General features: G+C 37.6%; 1 protein-coding gene across 1 annotated transcript; it reads left to right on the top strand.

Moving 5' to 3' along the window:
• Positions 1-15024: 15024 nt before the first annotated feature.
• Positions 15025-16341, top strand: LOC146701048 (uncharacterized). The gene is made up of 3 exons (XM_085469278.1): positions 15025-15517; positions 15608-15691; positions 16087-16341. The coding sequence occupies exons 1-3, from the start codon at positions 15239-15241 to the stop codon at positions 16339-16341; spliced, it is 618 nt and encodes a 205-aa protein (XP_085325404.1). The 5' UTR covers positions 15025-15238.
• Positions 16342-18940: the final 2599 nt, after the last annotated feature.

Genomic DNA, 18940 nt, shown 5'->3' on the forward strand with positions numbered 1-18940 from the left:
TGATTTCATACAGATACATACAGGTCATTTCCTAAAAAAAAGGGAAATGTACTATTAATCATTATTTTTCATGTATTTGATTATTTCAGATGTAATTCATATTTTAGAGTAGTAATAGTAAATTACTTCGTGTAATCAAGATGAGAGACCACGGCTATAAAAGCGAAGGTGGATTTGGGAAGTCTGTCGCAGCCATGTCCTGTCCGTATACGCGAGCCACCCATTGCGGAAGGTGCAAGATTGATAAGGAGAGTCCTCAGAATTCAGCGTATATTGCGGGATAGTCAGGATCCTTTAGCTCAGTGCGACAGTGTGCTCATAGAGATATCGATTTTCCCGTGAGGGTATTATTTACTTAACCAACTTGTTGACGAGGGGGTGCAGGACCACCACCTGTCTTTTTTTGCTCTGCCCTTTTCTTGGTTGCTGTTATAAACAGATTGTTTCAGGGTCTCTTTCCAAGAGACTAAAAGCAATATAAGTGATAAATATTATCATTCTGTAGAATATTCTTATATTTCACTTTTACGTGTTCCCATGTTCTAGTGGGTCCTGTCGTGGCTCTAATGTGAAAGAGGATATGATGTAATATACTATACTATAATATAATATACTATAATATAGTGTAATATAATAAATTTACCCTACCGCCTACTGGTGTTGGCCAGAGAGGCCGATGGCGCGATATGGCAGCCTGGCTTCTGTCAGTCTGCCCCAGGGCAGCTGTGGCTACAACCGTAGCTGCCTCCACCAGTGTATGAATGTGAGAGTGACTGAATAGTGGTATTGTAAAGCGCTTTGGGTGCCTTGAAAAGCGCTATATAAATCCAATCCATTATTATTACATTACTTACGAGTTTAATTTGTCAGCAACTTTCTGCCAGCCCTCTCGCCTTGCTTTTGCAGCCTTTGCAGTGTTCCCTTGCGTTTTAATTAAACTCTGAAACTCCTGAAATCCCTCAATCAGGAGTTCTTGCTCTGCTGCCGAAAAATACCGAACTCGCTCCTTCGACATTTTCGCCGACCAATCAAAGGGTTGCCGATCAATGTTTCTACTATCGATGCGTAGCCCCTGTTAAGCCACCCAGTGATCTCACATTACTTCATCCAGCTGTACTAATCGTCAACAACAGGTGTGTTCGGAGAACCGGATTAGCGAGCTCAAAGTTTAGCGCGATGATTTGATCTTGGATGTAGTAAGCGAGGTACGAAGAACGGACCCCAGGTCTGAAAAAAGAAAGTACAGTTAGAAAGCAGCCATACAAATGAGCTTTACCAAATCCTTTCAGCTCACACTTTATAAAATATGAAACACTTAATATACTTAATCCGCTTAAATCAATTAAATAAACACATCTTTACTCATGTGTTTGAAATACATGATGGACTATATGATGTGAAAAATTCTCATTTTGTAAAGAAAGCCCAACCTGTTGAGTTGCTGACTGTGAGCTGCAGCTGGTGTAAATCATGATCTTTATGGATATTTCTCACTGGTGAGTTGAGTAAAGTTTAGCTTGTTCTGCTTTGATGTCAACTAGATCTGTGTTAGATGATTTTGATTTAAATTCCTGCTCTGGTTGTTTCAGACAAGCAGCCAGTTTGATCTTTGCACCGATGATTAATTTACTTTCTATTATCAGAAGATTTGTGCACATAGTTTATAATTTCAAATGTTTCAGAGCAAATACAGCTGCTCTTTAAATATATTTTTGCATATGTTCTGCATTATTTCAGTGAGTATTGAAACCTGATGTTTAAAATTTTTTAAAATGAGCCAAATTATACCAATATTACATACAAATAATGAATTAAACCTCTAATTTAGATATTTTTGATCATGTGGAGGTCATTTGGAGTTTATAAGATAGTAAATGGTAGCTTTCACCTTCTTTGAAAAGCACCTTTACATTGTAAAAGTCTCTGACACTAAAACACCCACATAAGTCAATGTCAACAATACCAAGGCTAACGATCCACATCAACGCTTGTCATAAACCCACAGACACATGCATCTGGCCTCCTCTGGCTCATTCAGAATTAGAGACGCACCCAGTTCAGCCAGTGACCACTAAACATACGCTAATGTGTCGTTTAGAGTTCCTGTATCACACCCTGCTACCTCTGATTAATTATCAAGTCAATGCAGACAGTTGGCACCAGGGCCATGAGAGATAAGTGAGGATAAAGGTGTTTGTGTTGACATGTCTTAATTTGAAGTAACTGCAAAGACACGGAAGTCATATTGTTTGCAGATGATACAAAGTTCTATAATGAACTAACACTGGATACGAGCTAAAACAAAACTCTGCTATTTGGGAGATGTACAAATTCTATCACTGATAAACTGATGATAAATAACAGACTTAGGATCATAAATAAAACCACTTCAACAGAACCACCAAACCCACTTTTTATTAAATACTCTTAAATTTCTTTTTTTTTACTTTAACTGAGATTCACTGAGTCTTGTCAAAACAGCCTATGTTTTATATTTAAATGGCAAGAAAATAAAATCTACAAGAAATAAACCTGTAAAACAGGATAAAACATGTGTGTAGCTTCCATGTTGAAAACTGCAGATGACATGGAAGTCTTTTAAATCTTTGTGAAAACCACCAGCATGTGGTTTGGCAAGACCAAGGTGGAAGAAATCCTCATCTGAAGCTTTGCTGAACATAAAGATTTCTCTCAGGTCGTCATGATTTGGTCTTTATCCTAATCAAGTCCTAAATGTTGTGGGCCAAAGATTTGTTTGTTGCTTTATAAATCATGTGTAGAGTTCTGAGGTCAACCAAGTCTTTAAATTTAAGAGTATTTAATAAAAAGTGGATTTGGTGGTTCTGTTGATGTGGTTTTATCTATGATCCCTATTACACTTTGTGTGTGTTTTACAGGTTATCGATATATTCATAATGACCATGATGGTTTGTGATTTATTATCACCGGAAGAAGTTTGTTCTTTCAGATAATTTATTTTAATTCTATGTTATTTATCATCAGACTCCTGAATAGTATGAGTTTTGTTTGCTCAGATTCAGTGTTAATTGATTATAGAAAAACCAAGTCTTCAATTTCTTAGTTTTTTGGTAGTTCATTTAGAAGTTGTTCCAATTTACTTCCACAATAACTTTGTGTCATCTGCAAACAATATGACTTCTGTGTCTTTGAAATTACTTAGCTGAATGTACAATATCAATCCACATTCACTCAGTTAATGATGCATTCATTAATCTGTATGCCTCTTGTATTTCATGCTCAAATTCAGGACATTGAAAAACACCTGATGTCATAATGCTTTTCAGAAACTCTCAAAGACAACATTACATGGATTATTAGACTCAGTGCTGCTCATTTATTGACTTGATTTTTCATTCCTGCAGCTTCGCTGTTCTGACACCACCGTGCTCCTGCTGCAAGGCGCCTGGTTTCTGGTACGCTTCCCAGTCATGATCATGGTGGCACTGTGAGCACGAACCTGGCAACCTCCAGCCACCATGCCCCATCGTAACATTCCTTGACAGATCCCAACACAGCCCTGGTACAAACATACATGGCCATCAGGAGCATCCTACACTTTAAATGAGCTGACTTCAGGTGGTTCAGTAAGGGGAAGATTTAATAACATTGCACATTTCATTTCAAGACTCTGTAGTCACAGAGCAGAGAGTAGAAAAGGTGACAATAAAATGTTTTTGGAGCTTTACCAAGTAATCAGCATCAGACTTGTTAACAATTAAAATAAAACCCAACATTTAGAGTCTTAGGAAGATAATCACAGAGGCAAAAACTTTCCACTGTATCGTCTCAGGTTTCTTAAAATGAAGTCTGAGGTAGGGTTGTTATTTGAGGTATTCCTGGAAAAATCTTTTTGTCCATTTGAAAGCTCCAGATTCTTTAGATTATCTGTCTCATACTTTGATTGTGAATATAGAGGATTGTAGCTCAAGTTAACATGGAAAGATAGAGGTTTAAAGTCTCTAAAACATTTGGACCCATATGGAAAAGATATATATAAATCTTATAAAGTTTGGATCTGTCTTGTGTGAAACTTGTATGAAAAGCATATAAGAGTGGAAACAGATATAAGATCCCTTGAAAAATTATATAATGAAACTTGTATGTTTTGGATACTTACTAAAACAATATATGAAAGTAATGAGAAAGTGGCCACTTTCATGAGTAAATCACATATAAGTTTTTACTATTTCTTTTCCATATGGGGATGTTCAGTCTCTGACAGAAGGTTTGGAGACATGTAGAAAGTTCAGTTTGAATGGGTGAAACTAATATTTTATTTACAGTTTCTCACACACAAGGAAGAGAATTTTCTTCATGTACAATATTTTTTACAACAAATACAACAAAATGAAACAAAACACATTTTGATGAATTCATCTCTTAATCTTATATGCAGAATTTCTGATGGTGTTTTCTCTGATATCCCAGTATGTATTTTGGCTATTTTGACTATTTACAGTAGCCGGAGCCTACTGAATTCTAATATTTCTAAAATCCATTGGATATTGAATACCCCCCTCCCACTTTACTGAAAGCGATCAAATCTGAGACTGTTGAGCTACATGAAGACAATAAAAATAATTTTAAAAAAAGTCCTGGGTTGTTTATATTCCATTCAGTGCTGAACTGGTGTTCAAATCAAATTTTATTAGTCAAATACACAGTCATACAAAGTACAACATGCAATGAAATTCCTGTGTCCTGGGGCTGCGGATGTAGCCGCACCAGGAAGAAACCAAAAAGACAAAAAGACAGTGAAAATTCGTACATCAGGGACAAGAGGAAAAAAAGGACCTCTAAAACAGTAACAGTAAAAAAAAGGTCTTGATGGGCTTTCCAGGGACATCGGTATGCAGGGGAGAGACGATGTTTGGGTTTGGTGCCTCCAATTTCACAGACAGTCTAAATGTCTGTCACTCGTCACCAGGTCTGTCAATTTCTTGTTGAAGAGCCGTGAGCTTCTCCAAGATCTTATCCATGTTGTGTTCAATGAGAACAGTCTGAGTACTCACAGCTCTTCCCATTGCTTCGATCATAGTGGACATTTTTGCTGGGTTTTGAACAGCTGTGTCGTATTCGTGATGCCCGTTGCCTGGTGGCATTGACCAGCCAAACATCTGAGGGGAGTCGGGGAGGGTCCATTGAGGTCCAGCTGCAGAATTGCCCACAGCATGAGAAAAGTGGGCCTGATTATCTGCACCCATTCTCATTGAATTTACCTGGTGCTGGGTGTACCGCTCCCTGAACGGGGGCTGTCTCTCTCCCTGAAACTGAAGGGGACAAGGGGACTGTCAGTAAAACGAGAATAGTTGTTTTAAATTATTGGCATTACACTTTTTTAAATACAGTCAATTCCCCAGATAATGACAGAATCAGAAACAATTCTGTTTAATAATAGGAGATACTTACATGAAGTGGGACATCCTGATTCACATACTGAGAATGTGAACTCCTCCTAAACTTACTCCGTTTGTTTTGAAACCAAGTTTTTACCTAAAGATAGAAGAAAACAGAAAACATTTAGTCAGTACAATGGACCCAAAATTCAATTTCTTATGTTGTAGTAAGTTGAAAAACACTCACCTGTTTGTAGGTCAGACCTGTCATCTCTGCCAACTGTTTCATCTCCCTTGGCTCATAGTAATGTTTCGCATTAAAGTGATGGACAAGAATATTCAACTGTCTCTCTGTGAACACCACCCGGGCCTTTCCTTTAGGTTTCTCTGGAGCAGTGCTGGGATGGTGCAGAGTGGCAGTGATGTTGCCATCCTGGCTTCTTGGGACAGCAAAATCTTGTTTCTCTTCTGAGACAGCAGGAAAAAAAAGTTTTTAAAAAGTAAATTGCTGAGTCTGAAACACAACAGTTTCCCAGAAAAAAAGTGGGATATTTATACATTATTCAGAACCAAGAGTCACTTCTGCCATCAGGACTTACAACACAGAGTGAAAGAGTATTTTTGCAAGTTGTCTTAGAGGTTAGCCAACTCTATTCATGTAGCTCACCAGGCAACAATGCTGAGTACATACCTGGAGAAAAGTGCATCCCATGTTCCATCTTTGAAGTCCCAGTGATTAAAGCAGGAAAGCTGGAAAAAGTATCTCTGATGAAAGGGCTCCAAACCAAGCAGGATAGTGCTGTGTATCCTAAGGCTGATTTAAGAGCAATTCTGGGCTTTTAAGGAGGTTTGTGGGTGTGGGCAGGATTGTGGGGGGTTGAGCTTCTTCCTTTGTGAGTCGCTTTACCCTACCAAGTTTCAACCAACTGGCATCATTTACATTTCTTTAAAATGCTGTTTCTGAGGTCTGAAAACAGAAAGTACAGTTAGAAAGCAGCCGTACAAATGAGCTTTACCAAATCCTTCCACCTCACACTTTATAAAATCTCAAAAATGTAATGCCTAAAATTACTGTTTTACTTTCAATTTAACCTCTTACCCATTACTTTAGTGTCCGTTTTAACTGCTCTTAAATTAGCAAAAAAAAAAAATTCAACACCAAATTCAGTTCGGTGGGTCGTTCAATGGGTCGTTCAATGGGTCGTTCAATGGGTCGTTCAGTGCGTTGTTCAGTAGGTTGTTTAGTGGGTTGTTCAGTGGGTCTTTCATTTGGTTGTTCTTTGGGTTGTTCAGTCAGTGGGTGAGTGAAAGCAAGATTAAGTGGAAAGTGTCTATGTGAGTGGAAAGTTCTTTCCACTCACATAGATCATTTTTGCAAATGCATCCTCACACTAATTTGATCTCCAGGCGTTCAGTTGCACCTTTGTGTAAACCCCCAAAGCAGCTTTTTAAGGTCAAAACAAGTTTTTCAAACTCTGACAAACCATTAAAAAAGTCTGACACTGAATATCACGATGACCACTGACCACTCGTTTTGTCTTCATTAACTTTATTAAATGAAGCAGTTTAAAAGTGGCAACTGAAATTACACCAATTGAACTCAGCATCTTTGAAAATGTTTTAAAATAAGCAAAATTATACCAATATTACATACAACTAATGACTTACATAATTAAGATATTTTTGATCATGTGGAGAACATTACTGAGTTTATAAGGTAGCACATGGTAGCTTTCACCTTTGAAATGCACCTCTACATTGTAAAAGTCTCTGACACTAAAACACCCACATAAGTCGATGTAAACAATAGCAAGGCTAACGATCCACAACAACACTCGTCATAAACCCACGGACACATGGATCTGGCCTCCTCTGGCTCATTCAGAATTAGAGACGCACCCAGTTCAGCCAGTGACCACTAAACATACGCTAATGTGTCTTTTAGAGTTCCTGTATCACACCCTGCTACCTCTGATTAATTATCAGGTCAATGCAGACAGATGGCACCAGGGCCATGAGAGATAAATAAAGGTTTCTGTGTTGACTTGAAGTAATTTCAAAGACACAGAAGTCATATTATGTGCAAATGACACAAAGTTATTGTGGAAGTAACTTGGAAAAACTTCTGAATGAACTAGAAAATCAATTTAACTGAGTTCTCGGTTATTTCTATAATCAGTTAACACTGAGTCTGAGCAAAACAAAACTCATACTATTCAGGAGTCTGATAAATAACAAAGAATTATAAAAGTAATTATGTTGAGGTTCATTAAAAGTAACTCGTTAAATGTACATATGTTTTGAAATCTCATGTTGTTATCTGGCTGTGCCATTACCATGGTGACGTGGATGCCATGGCAGGAAATACTTGGTGGACGCTTCTCCTTATATGTTCACTTTAAAAAAAAAAAAAAAAGTTGCAGCTCGACGCTCCTATTAAAATAGAGGACGTTTTTGGCTCAATCAAGTGTATGCGAGCGGTAAGGCCCCAGGCTCAGACAGATTTCCAGCTGAGTTGTTAAAAAAATTTAAAGACAAGCTAGCCCCTCTCCTTCTTGATCTATATAATGAATCACTGAGAAAAGGCTGGCTGCCCCCCACTTTAACGAAGGAATCTATTTCAGTTTTACTGAAGAAAGGCAAAGAGCCTACGGCCTGTGAGTCCTACAGGCCCCTTCTCTATTTGCAAATTAGACTGTGTCTCATCACTGTTTCCAAATTCCCCAATTCTCCCTGCTGATCCATCATGGGTTGACCTTCTGGCTGTTACGCCTAATCAAAAATCACCTCTATCAAATATATATTGTATGCTTGTGGTGACCGAATCTAATCCATCAGGTAAAATCAGAACCGCCTGGGAGCATGAATTAGGTGTTGAACTGTTTGAATCATGGTGGGATAAGGTGAATCTCATCATGCGTTCAAGTACACCATGTGCTAGGCTACAGCTTATACAGTTTAAAGTTTCCTTCAATTATAGACCAATGTGACAGATGTCACACCTCCCCTTGCGACCGTGGCTCAGGGGTTTGGGAAGCATATCTGTAACCGGAAGGTCGCCGGTTCGATCCCCGGGCTCTCTGTCCTGGTCGTTGTGTCCTTGGGCAAGACACTTTACCCTACCGCCTACTGGTGTTGGCCAGAGGGGCCGATGGCGCGATATGGCAACCTGGCTTCTGTCAGTCTGCCCCAGGGCAGCTGTGGCTACAACTGTAGCTTGCCTCCACCAGTGAGTGAATGAATAGTGGCATTGTAAAGCGCTTTGGGTGCCTTGAAAAGCACTATATAAATCCAATCTATTATTATTATATGTTTTTCTTCTGCCCAAGTTTGAACCAATTTTGGACTGATTTCTTTTCTGTACTGTCAGGGGTTCTTGGAAGTCAGATCTGAGAAGAGCCTTTAGTTGCCATATTTGGAGTTCCAAAGATCCCTCTTAATGTAACTCCCCAGCAAACTGAGATCTTAGCTTTTTGTTCCCTTCTTGCTAGATGCTGTATTTTACTTCCATCTGCATTGCAATGGCTTAATACTGTCCGGACATTCTTGTGGAATATCTCAAATCTTTTCCTTAGAACAATGCAATTTACCCACCCTCCGACTAGATTGAAAAGAATTTGAAATGTACTTTTTTTTTTTTTAAGGTAGGCATAGGATTTACCCCCCCCCCCCCTTCTATTCTTTTTTAATTTAATTTAATTTTTTAAATTGTATTTATATAGTGTTTAATTTTAATTTTTTACATTTAATTTAATTTAATTTATTTATTTAATATTTTTTCTAATTTACTCACTTTTTTCTTCTTTTTTTCTTTTCTCAATTTTCTGTTCTTGTGTTGGTATGATGTTTTTTGTATTTTAATTTGTCTTTTGTTTAACAAGAAAACGTTAAAATGATTGGGAAAGAAATGTTTGATAAAATATGTCACGTAAGATGTATACAATACAACGTATATAAGTTTGTATAATCTCTTAATAAACAAATTTTTAAAAAAGTTGCTGTCCATGCAAACAATACTGATTTGTAGACTTGTAATTGTTTAACTAACAATCTTGTCAACACAAAGTTCCAATCCAATTTTATTTATGAAGCACTTTAAAATACCCAGCACAGGAACAAAGTGCTGTACAGAAAATAAGTTAAAAACAATAGAATAACAGAAAACAGCAAAAATATAGAAATAAAACACATAATGCATAAAATTAAAACAGCCCTATATATATATATATAACTATATATATGAGTTTTATTCATCTTAATCATTTATGGTTGTGGTGTGATCTTCTCCTGGTTCCTTGTTTCCCCGTGTGTGTTGCTGTGTCAGTTGTGCTGCCCCACTGTGCAATTTATTATTTTTAAACAATCGTATGATTTTTTGTATTGATGTACTTTTGTTAATTTCATACGTACAGGTGTTCCACACACTAACTCCTGTGATTGTAATGCTGTGATATTTTACATTAGTCTTTACCATTGGCTTGGTTCATCTACTCCCGCTGAGTTTGCTACAGTAATAGTTAATGTTTTATTTTTAGAAGGGTGTCCAGTTTTTACAATTTCTTTAGGTAAGCCAGGACCAGCATTAAGAAAAAAAGTCATTAAAACCATTTGCAAATTGTTTTATGTCACTGATCAGTGTATTTTGTGTTTGAAAGTTATTGGGATATTCCAATCTTTTAGTTCCTTTATTTACAATATCATTTAGTACTGTCCACGCTTTTCATATTTTTTTTATCTAAAAGTTTACTGTAGTAATTTATTTTACTCGTTCTCATAATTATTATGAATTTATCTTATACCTTTTATAAGTTTGTTCTTGTATAACAGATTCTTTTTCTTACATGCGTTTGTTAGCCATGTTTTCAGTTTTCTTTGCTTTATTCACCAGGGGATAGCGTTTATTGTAAAGAGTTAATATTATAGATAAGAAGTTTACATATGCCACGTCAACATCTTGAACACAGATCTTTCTCTAGTCTTGGTTGTTACACTGTTCTTTAAGGTAGCCGATTTCTTAAGCCTAAATTATAGTATTTACACAATTTTCATTTCATTTACTCCCTGCTGCTCTCCACCTCTTCTCCCTCTCTTGTCTCTTTCTTCCTGCAAGTCTCTCCATTCCCTCAATCTGGTCCACATCTCATCACTCACTATACTTTTTCTACTCCCTCTCTATCACTTCCTCCATTCCCTTTATCTCTCACTCACAAACGCATGCATCCATACATGCAAGAAAACATAATTTATTAGCTCACCCGGATAAGACCCATGCAAAACAAACTGAAGGTTTTTGTCCGGAAACCCACCATCAAAGTACCCATTGTCTCTGATGTCTGCAAATAAGAATAACCAGAACTCCAGACACTGGCTGTGAAGAAAATGCCACCAGTATTCAATTCTTTCATTGGAAGTACTTCCTCCCTCCAGGTAACTCTCAAAGGTGTCGTAAGGAGCCACGGGCACAAGGAAACACTGAAAGCCTATAACATGGCCATTTTCAGTTCCAAGATCACCTCTGGCAACTCTACACCGCTGCACCGCTTCTACGTAACACCCCCCGATCACTTTCAGATTACTATTTGTTGTGTATGCATTAAGACAGATTATTTTTCTCGACAAACCATCAACACTCTCATTGATTGAGATGCCATATGGTTTAAGTTTGCCGTAGGAGTACAGGTGCCAGATGAAGTTCAGCCCTTTTGAAAAATAGTTCGCCTTCGCCTGAGACGTCTTGTGTGCCTCAATGCCACCCCTCAGGGATCCAGCTCAGTCAACACCAAGTGCACATCCTCTTTCCTCACGCGTAGTCAATGTTCTCTGCATTTAGCATATATCCATCAGTACGCGTGAAGCTACCAGAGTACTGCAACTGGTTGTCAATGAATTTAACCAAGACTTGCAGGTCAGAGTACGCTTTTGTGACGAGTGTGTCCCCTAAGAACTCTCTTCAGATGTCTCTCACTTTTATAAAACTTGTGTGTACTGCCAAGCACTGTTTTAATATATAAATATATTAAAACAGTGCTTGGCAGTACACACAAGTTTTATAAAAGTGAGAGTCCAATCTCAAAATTAAAATCTACTTACTTTTTAGCCTTTTTATTAAATACTCTTAAATTTAAAGACTTTGTTGACCTCAGAACTCTACACATAATTTATAAAGCAACAAACAAATCTTTGGCCAAAACATTTAGAACTTGATCAGGATAAAGGCCGAATCGTGATGACCTGAGAGAAATCCTTATGTTCAGCAAAGCTTCAGATGAAGATTTCTTCCATCGTGAGTGATCGTGGCTCAAGAGTTGGGTGTTCGTCTTGTAATCGGAAGGTTGCCGGCTCGGACAGTCTCGGTTGTTGTGTCCTTGGGCAACACACTTCACCTACCGCCTACTGGTGATGGACAGAGGGGCCGATGGCGCGATATGGCAGCCATGGCTACAACTGTAGTGAATGAATAGTGGTATTGTAAAGCGCTTTGAGGGGTCCTGAAAAGCACATTATAAATGTAATCCATTATTATTATTCAATCTTGGTCTTGCCAAACCACATGCTGGTGCTTTTCACAAAGATTTAAAAGACTCACAACTCATCTGCAGTTTTTCAACATGGAAGCTACACACATGTTTTATCCTGTTTAACTGTTTTATTTCTTGTAGATTCTATCTTCTTTCCATTTAAATATAAAACAGAGGCTGTTTTGATAAGACTCAGTGAATCTCAGTTAAAATAAAACAATAAGAAAAACATTAACATGTAATGTAAATCTTTTTTCCCTTCTTTTCCCCGGAGTTGGTGGGGCAGATGAAGGCTCGAGTAGGAGACTGATAAAGTCAACTTTTTATATATATTGTAAATGTTGCAGTCAGTGCCATCCATTTTCTTCCAACAAATGACGACTTTGCTATGATTAAATACTGTCTGCATTTTTGTTTTGCTTTCATTGAGTCTCTAACATCATAATTTACAATATTTGAGGATGTTAAAAAGTGAAAGTCATGAAATCTTGTGTTTAACCTCTGACCCAGAATGTCACAGCAGAAATGGAGACTCATCAGACCAGGAAACATTTCTCCAATCTCTTATTGTCTAATATTTGTGAGTCTGTTTCCTCAGTTTGCTGTTCTTAGCTGACAGCTGTTGTAGCCAGTGTGGTCTTCTGCTGCTTCTAGCCCATGTGCTTCAAATTCTGACATGTTGTGTTCTCAGAGATGGTCTTCTGTATAGTTTGCTTTAAATGGGTGGTTATTTTTAGTCTCTGCTGCCTTCCTATCAGCATGAAGTCATGTGGTCTTTCTCCTTTGACCTCTGACATCAAGAAGCTCGTTTCGCTCAGAGAAGTGCTGCTCACTAGATGTATTGCTGAGTTTTACATTCTTTTGTGCAGTTTGCATTAAGTTTATTTAATTTCTTCTCTTTGATTCACCACTCACTCTTTCAAATTGTTTTCTATCTCGGTGAATCACTGACATTTAAAGAAGGTTCCACACAAGCCCTGATCAAGTCCTAAATGTTGTGGGTCAAAGATTTGTTTGTTGCTTTATAAATTATGTGTAGAGTTCTGAGGTCAGTCAAGCCTTTGAATGTAAGAGTATTTAATAAAAAGGCTAAAAAGTGGGTTTGGTTTATTATCCTAATTCTATGTTATTTATCATCAGTTTATTAATGATATAATTTGCTTGACTCCCAAATAGTATGAGATTTGTTTTGCTCAGATTCAGTGTTAAATCATTATAGAAAAACCAAGTCCTAAATTGGTTTTCTAGTTCATTCAGAAGTTGTTCCAAGTTACTTCCACAATAACTTTGTATCATCTGCAAACAATATGACTTCTGTGTCTTTGCAGTTACTTCAAATCAAGACATGTTAACACAAACACCTTTACCCTCATTTATCTCTCATGGCCCTGGTGCCATCTGTCTGCATTGACTTGATAATTAATCAGAGGTAGCAGGGTGTGATACAGGAACTCTAAAAGACACATTAGCGTATGTTTAGTGGTCACTGGGTGAACTGGGTGCGTCTCGAATTCGTCTCGAATTCTGAATGAGCCAGAGGAGGCCAGATGCGTTCATGTGGATCGTTAGCCTTGCTTTTGTTGACCTTGGCTTATGTGGGTGTTTTAATTTCACTTTTCACACATTTAGAGGTGCTTTTCAAAGAAGGGGGAAACTACCTTTTGCTATCTTATAAACTCAGTAATGTTCTCCACATGATTACAAAGATCTAAATTAGAGGTGTAAGTCATTATTTGTATGTAATATTGGTACAATTTGGCTTATTTTAAAACATTTAATAAATATCAGGTTTCAATACTAATAATACACATTTTGTTTAAAATATATTTAAAGAGCAGCTGTATTTGCTCTGATACATTTGAAATTATAAACTATTTGCACAAATCTCCTGATAATAGAAAGTAAATTAATCATTGGTGCAAAAGATCAAACTGGTTTCTTGTCTGAAACAACCAGAGCAGGAAGTTAAATCAAAATCATCTAACACAGATCTAGTTGACATGAAAGCAGAACAATCTAAACTCATTAGATTTATTTGTTTGTTTTATTAAATAAATTCTTCACATTATATAGACCACCTTGTTTCGTTTTAAACACATGATTAACTATGCAGACCTTGATAAATTGACTTAATTTCACTTGCCACTTTCAGACTCAATTATTAAAGTTAATAAAGACAAAATGAGTGGTCAGCGGTCATTGTGATATTCTGTGCCACATTTGTGAGTACAAAAACCATTTTTGCCTCAAAAAGCTGCTGTGGGGGTTTACACAGAGGTGTAACTGAACGGCTGCAGGTCAAATAACGTGAAGATGTTTTTGCAAAAATGTTCTATGTGAGTGGAAAGTTCTTTGGGTGATCTAATACTGCGTTAATTGATGCAAACATGCAGTGAGTTCATTTCAGTAATTAGCTGCTAATTTTAGCTGCTAATTTTAGGCATTAAGTGTTTCATATTTTATAAAGTGTGAGGTGGAAAGATTTGGTAAAGCTCATTTTGCACGGCAGCTTTCTAACTGTACTTTTTTTTTCAGACCTGAGAATCAGCATTTTAAAGAAATGTAAATGATGCCAGTTGGTAGAAACAACCTGACTGGTTGTAAAGCGAAGAAGAAGCTCAACCCCCCCACATTCCTGCCCACACCCACAAACCTCCTTAAAAGCCCAGGAGAATTGCTCTTAAGTCACCTTCCTGCTTGGTTTGGAGCTCTTTCATCAGAGATACTTTCTCCAGTTTTCCTCTTTTAATCACTGGGATTTCATGGAAGATTATGGGATGCACTTTTCTCCAGGTATGTACTCAGCATTGTTGACTGGTGAGCTAATATGAACAGAGTTGGCTAACCTCTAAGAAAACTTGTAAAAATACTCTTTTACTCTGTGTTGTAAGTCCTGATGGCAGAAGTCACCATTTCTCCCTCCACAGTTGAACAGAGTCCACTTTAAATTCTTTTTGGTTTTAAAGAATCTACAAATATCCGACTTATTTTTTTCTACTTTGTGGGAAACTTTTGTGTTTAAGATTCATTGTGTTGATGCTCAGTCATCAGGTAAGTAAATCCCTGAAGGTTGATTCAGTTCACCTGGATGTAATGTTTTCAATGGAAGAAATGTTTTGTGACTTCTTCAGTCTGAGACCTTTTGGGATTTAAGACTCATCAATTTAACCTTTGTTAATTTTTTCTGTTAGAAAGTCAGTCGTGCCAAAACATATCAGCAACTGACCCATGTGGACCATATAGACTTGTGCTTACTTGTCCTCTTGTCTCTTTACCCTCACAGACTCGTGGAGTTCAGGCAGCGGCCCTGAAGGGAGTCTATCCTTGGAAGAACTCGCTACATGGGCAGAGACTGCTCTAAAAATGGAGATGAGCAAAAAAACCGCTGATACCTCTGAGGCTGTTTCCAGTTCAGTCTCAGAAGAGAAACAAGATTTTGCTCTCCCAAGAAGCCAGGATGGCAACATCACTGCCACTCTGCACCCTCCCAGCACTGCTCCAGAGAAACCTAAAGGAAAGGCCCGGGTGGTGTTCACGGAGAGGCAGTTGAATATTCTTGTCCATCACTTTAATTTGAAACGTTACTATGAGCCAAGGGAGATGAAACAGTTGGCAGAGATGACAGGTCTGACCTACAGACAGGTGAGTGTTTTTCAATTCAATAGAACATAAGAAATTGAATTTTGGGTCCATTGTACTGATTAAATGTTTTCTGTTTTCTTCCGTCTTTAGGTAAAAAATTGGTTTCAAAACAGACGGAGTAAGTTTAGGAGGAGGTCACATCCTCAGCATGTGAATCAGGGCGTCCCACTTCATGTAAGTATCTTCTATTATTGAACAGAATTGTTTATGATTTGATTTTATGGTATTTTTAATTTGGTTGTTGTTTTGATCTGTGTTGTTCAGCACTTTGGTCTGCCTGGTGTGTTCTTAAAGTGCTATACAAATAAACGATGATGATGATGATTCTGTCATTATCTGGGGAATTGACTGTATTTAAAAAAGTGTAATGCCAATAATTTAAAACAACTATTCTCGTTTTACTGACAGTCCCCTTGTCCCCTTCAGTTTCAGGGAGAGAGACATCTCCTATTAGAGTATCTCCTATTATTAAAAAGCACTGTTTCTGATTCTGTCATTATCCGGGGAATTGATTGAAGTATTCTTAAAGTATTCTTATTTTACTGACAGTCCACCTGTCTGTGTTTCAGTTTCAGGGAGAGGGACAGCCCCCATTCAGGCAGCAGTACACCGAGCACCAGGAGGTAAACCCAATCCCAAATGGTGGAAACCATCAGGGCCCCTATCATCATGCTGTGGACAGTTTTGCTCCTGGACCTCAGTGGACCTTCCCCAACTCGCCCCAGACATTTGGCTGGTCGATGCCACCAGACAACGGCCAGTATGAATTTAACCCTGCTGCTGGTATGAATGTACATGAAGAATACTATATGCCTTTTGTATGAGAAACTGTAAATAAAATATTTACACCCATTCAAAACTGAACTTTCTCAGCCCCTCTCCCTCTTTATTTATAGAGTTTTTACATGTAAGTTGACATATCAGGCCCAATAAAGAGGGTACCACAGACACAAAGATATATCTCAATACAGATTAGGCCATTAAAGTTAAATAAATAAAATAAAAATAAAGGAAAAAGTGGGAAAAACACACAGAGAGAGAACAAAACAAAAGAAAAAGCAAAGAAAAAAAGAACAAACAAAAACAAACAAACAAACAAAAAAACACTCCCCCCAGAACCAGAACAAAAGAAAACCCCATGGTACTAAAGTTTAGTCTGTTGGAAGTGTTTTCAATGAACTGAAGTAAATAATAAAAGGCTGCCACATCTGTGAGAACTTATTAACATTTCCTCTGAGTCTGAATTTTATTTTCTCCATTTTTAAAAAGAACATAACATCTTCCAGCCAACGTGCTCGGGCTGGAAGGTGATGAGCTTTCCAAGACAGCAAAATTCTACGTCGTGCCAGCAGTGAAGTGAACATAACATCCAGCTGTTTATGACTAAGGTTTAGGGTGGCATCTTCAGAAACACCAAACTAGTGGGCATGGTTGGAGTGTAACGCTCAAAACATGAGAGAGCACTTCAAAATAAAAAGTCCAGTATAACTTAAGTGTCGGGAAGGCAAAAAACAGGCGTTGCATCTGTTGCACAGGTCAGGAATGCTGGGGTATATTTTAGATAATCTAGATGTGTAATCTGTATACCGTCTTAAACTGAATAAGGGAGTCTTGCACATGAGGCTGAAGTATGAATTTTGTCAATTATTTTGTCCCAGTAACCTTCCCCAAACGTAAGACCCAGTTCCTTTTCCCAACTCAAAGTAATTATTTGGTTGAGTAATTGCTCGATGCCATAATTAGTGTGAATGCTTGAAAAGCATTCACAGTATTGTTCTTCTAATCTTTATTATTAGTGTGAATGCTTGAAAAGCATTCACAGTATTGTTCTTCTAATCTTTATTATTATTCTATTTTATTGTGTGGATGCTTTAAGCATCCACACTATTGAGTTCCTCTTGGGACTTCCGTACACTTTTTGGCACTTAACTACTTCCACAATTTTCAGCCGATTTTCACCGTTCAAATTTTAAAATATTCTGCTATTTCTGCTAATTCCTGCTATGTCTTTTGGTATTTTTCACTATTATACTTTTTAAAATATTAAGCTTAATTTGTCCCATTGAAATGAATGGGAAACTTCTGCAATTCTGCTAAAATTTGCTTGTTTCTGAAACTTAACTACTTCCTCATATTTTCACGTAGAACAACCATTCAAACTTTAAAATGTTCTCAAATTATTGGGCTATTCAGGTATGATTCAGCTTTTTCAAATCTTTTACCGTTTTACCTTTATGCCTCTTAAAGTTTTCAGTTCCAAAATTGTGATTTTTCACAAAATACATGCGTTGTTATGGTTGCTATGCACTTGGCTTCCAGTGTGCCACTGAAGGTTTTGCAGTCTTCTCTTCATGTCCGAACAACTTCTTGCTACTTGCTCAATCTTCACTCAACTTCCACAAATTATACAACAAAACGTAGGTATTTTTGCTGGGTTTCCGAAAATGTCACTATCATTGTTGTGGGATTTATAGAATTTTGGCAAATCTCCTCAGACCAACACAAAGTCGCAAAACTCTCCATAGAAAGTCAATGGAGAGCTTGTTCAAAATCACCGCTTGATTTCTGTAATGAGAGGCATATTCGAATCGTCATATCTCCTTAACGAAGAAAAGTTAAGACATAAGGCTTGTCCCAGTATATCTTCAGACACTCCTGACGCTCACAATTCAAGAATTATTTTCTCACCTATTACCGTTCTGAAATGAGTTAGACTTGTTTGAGGGTAGGAAATTCGTCCTTCGCTCAGATTTCTTCAGATTTCAAACTCTGGAAATGAACCACTTTTTTCTCTCGTCATAACTTTTTAATGGATTTCCACAGAGACCTGAAAATTTCCATGATTTTTCACCAAAGCCTGCTGTCTCTTACGGTGAAAGAATGATATTGATACTCCAAATAGATTTAGAGTTAGAAAGCGTTGTTTGAGGGCAAGTCAAGGCAGTTTTTGCTTTGCTCTTCTCAGTTAGGGTGCATTAGAAGTCAATTATCTTTAATAATTCATATTTTAATGATAAATTGTAAACACTGGAAGATTCCCCCATCTCTTCTGAACAAAACTGTTTAAGAATGACCGTTCTAGCCCCTACAGTTAGGAAATTATGGTCATTTGTTTGAGGGGAGTCGTCATTATGAGAAATAGACTGCAAAAATCCTGTGTCTCTCTGTGCTGCGTGCACCTGTTTTGGCGGGGAAAAGTGCACAGGCTCTCTGATTGGTGGATTCAAATTCAGCAGCTCCAAGGCTGCTTGACTGAGCTAGAAACTTACTTCTCTGTGTGTGTGTGTGTGTGTGTGTGGGTGGGAGAGAGAGAGAGAGAGGAAGCCTTTTTATGGGATGATCTCATTGTAAGATTCAAATTCAATATATTTAGACTGGTTGACTGAATTGGATCTTGTGTGTGTCTCTCTCTGTGCATGTGTG

The sequence above is a fragment of the Copadichromis virginalis genome, linkage group LG9, assembly GCF_057382275.1.
Source record: "Copadichromis virginalis isolate Kocher_CV1m ecotype Utaka linkage group LG9, C_Virginalis_male_GT1.1, whole genome shotgun sequence".
NCBI lineage: Eukaryota > Metazoa > Chordata > Actinopteri > Cichliformes > Cichlidae > Copadichromis > Copadichromis virginalis.

Bases quoted from the DNA above. Each gene is read 5' to 3' on its own strand.
- LOC146701048 (XM_085469278.1), top strand. From the start codon at position 15,239: ATGGAGATGAGCAAAAAAACCGCTGATACCTCTGAGGCTGTTTCCAGT. The intron at 15,518-15,607 runs GTGAGTGTTTTT...TTCCGTCTTTAG, and splicing joins CAGGTCTGACCTACAGACAG to GTAAAAAATTGGTTTCAAAA. The intron at 15,692-16,086 runs GTAAGTATCTTC...TCTGTGTTTCAG, and splicing joins ATCAGGGCGTCCCACTTCAT to TTTCAGGGAGAGGGACAGCC.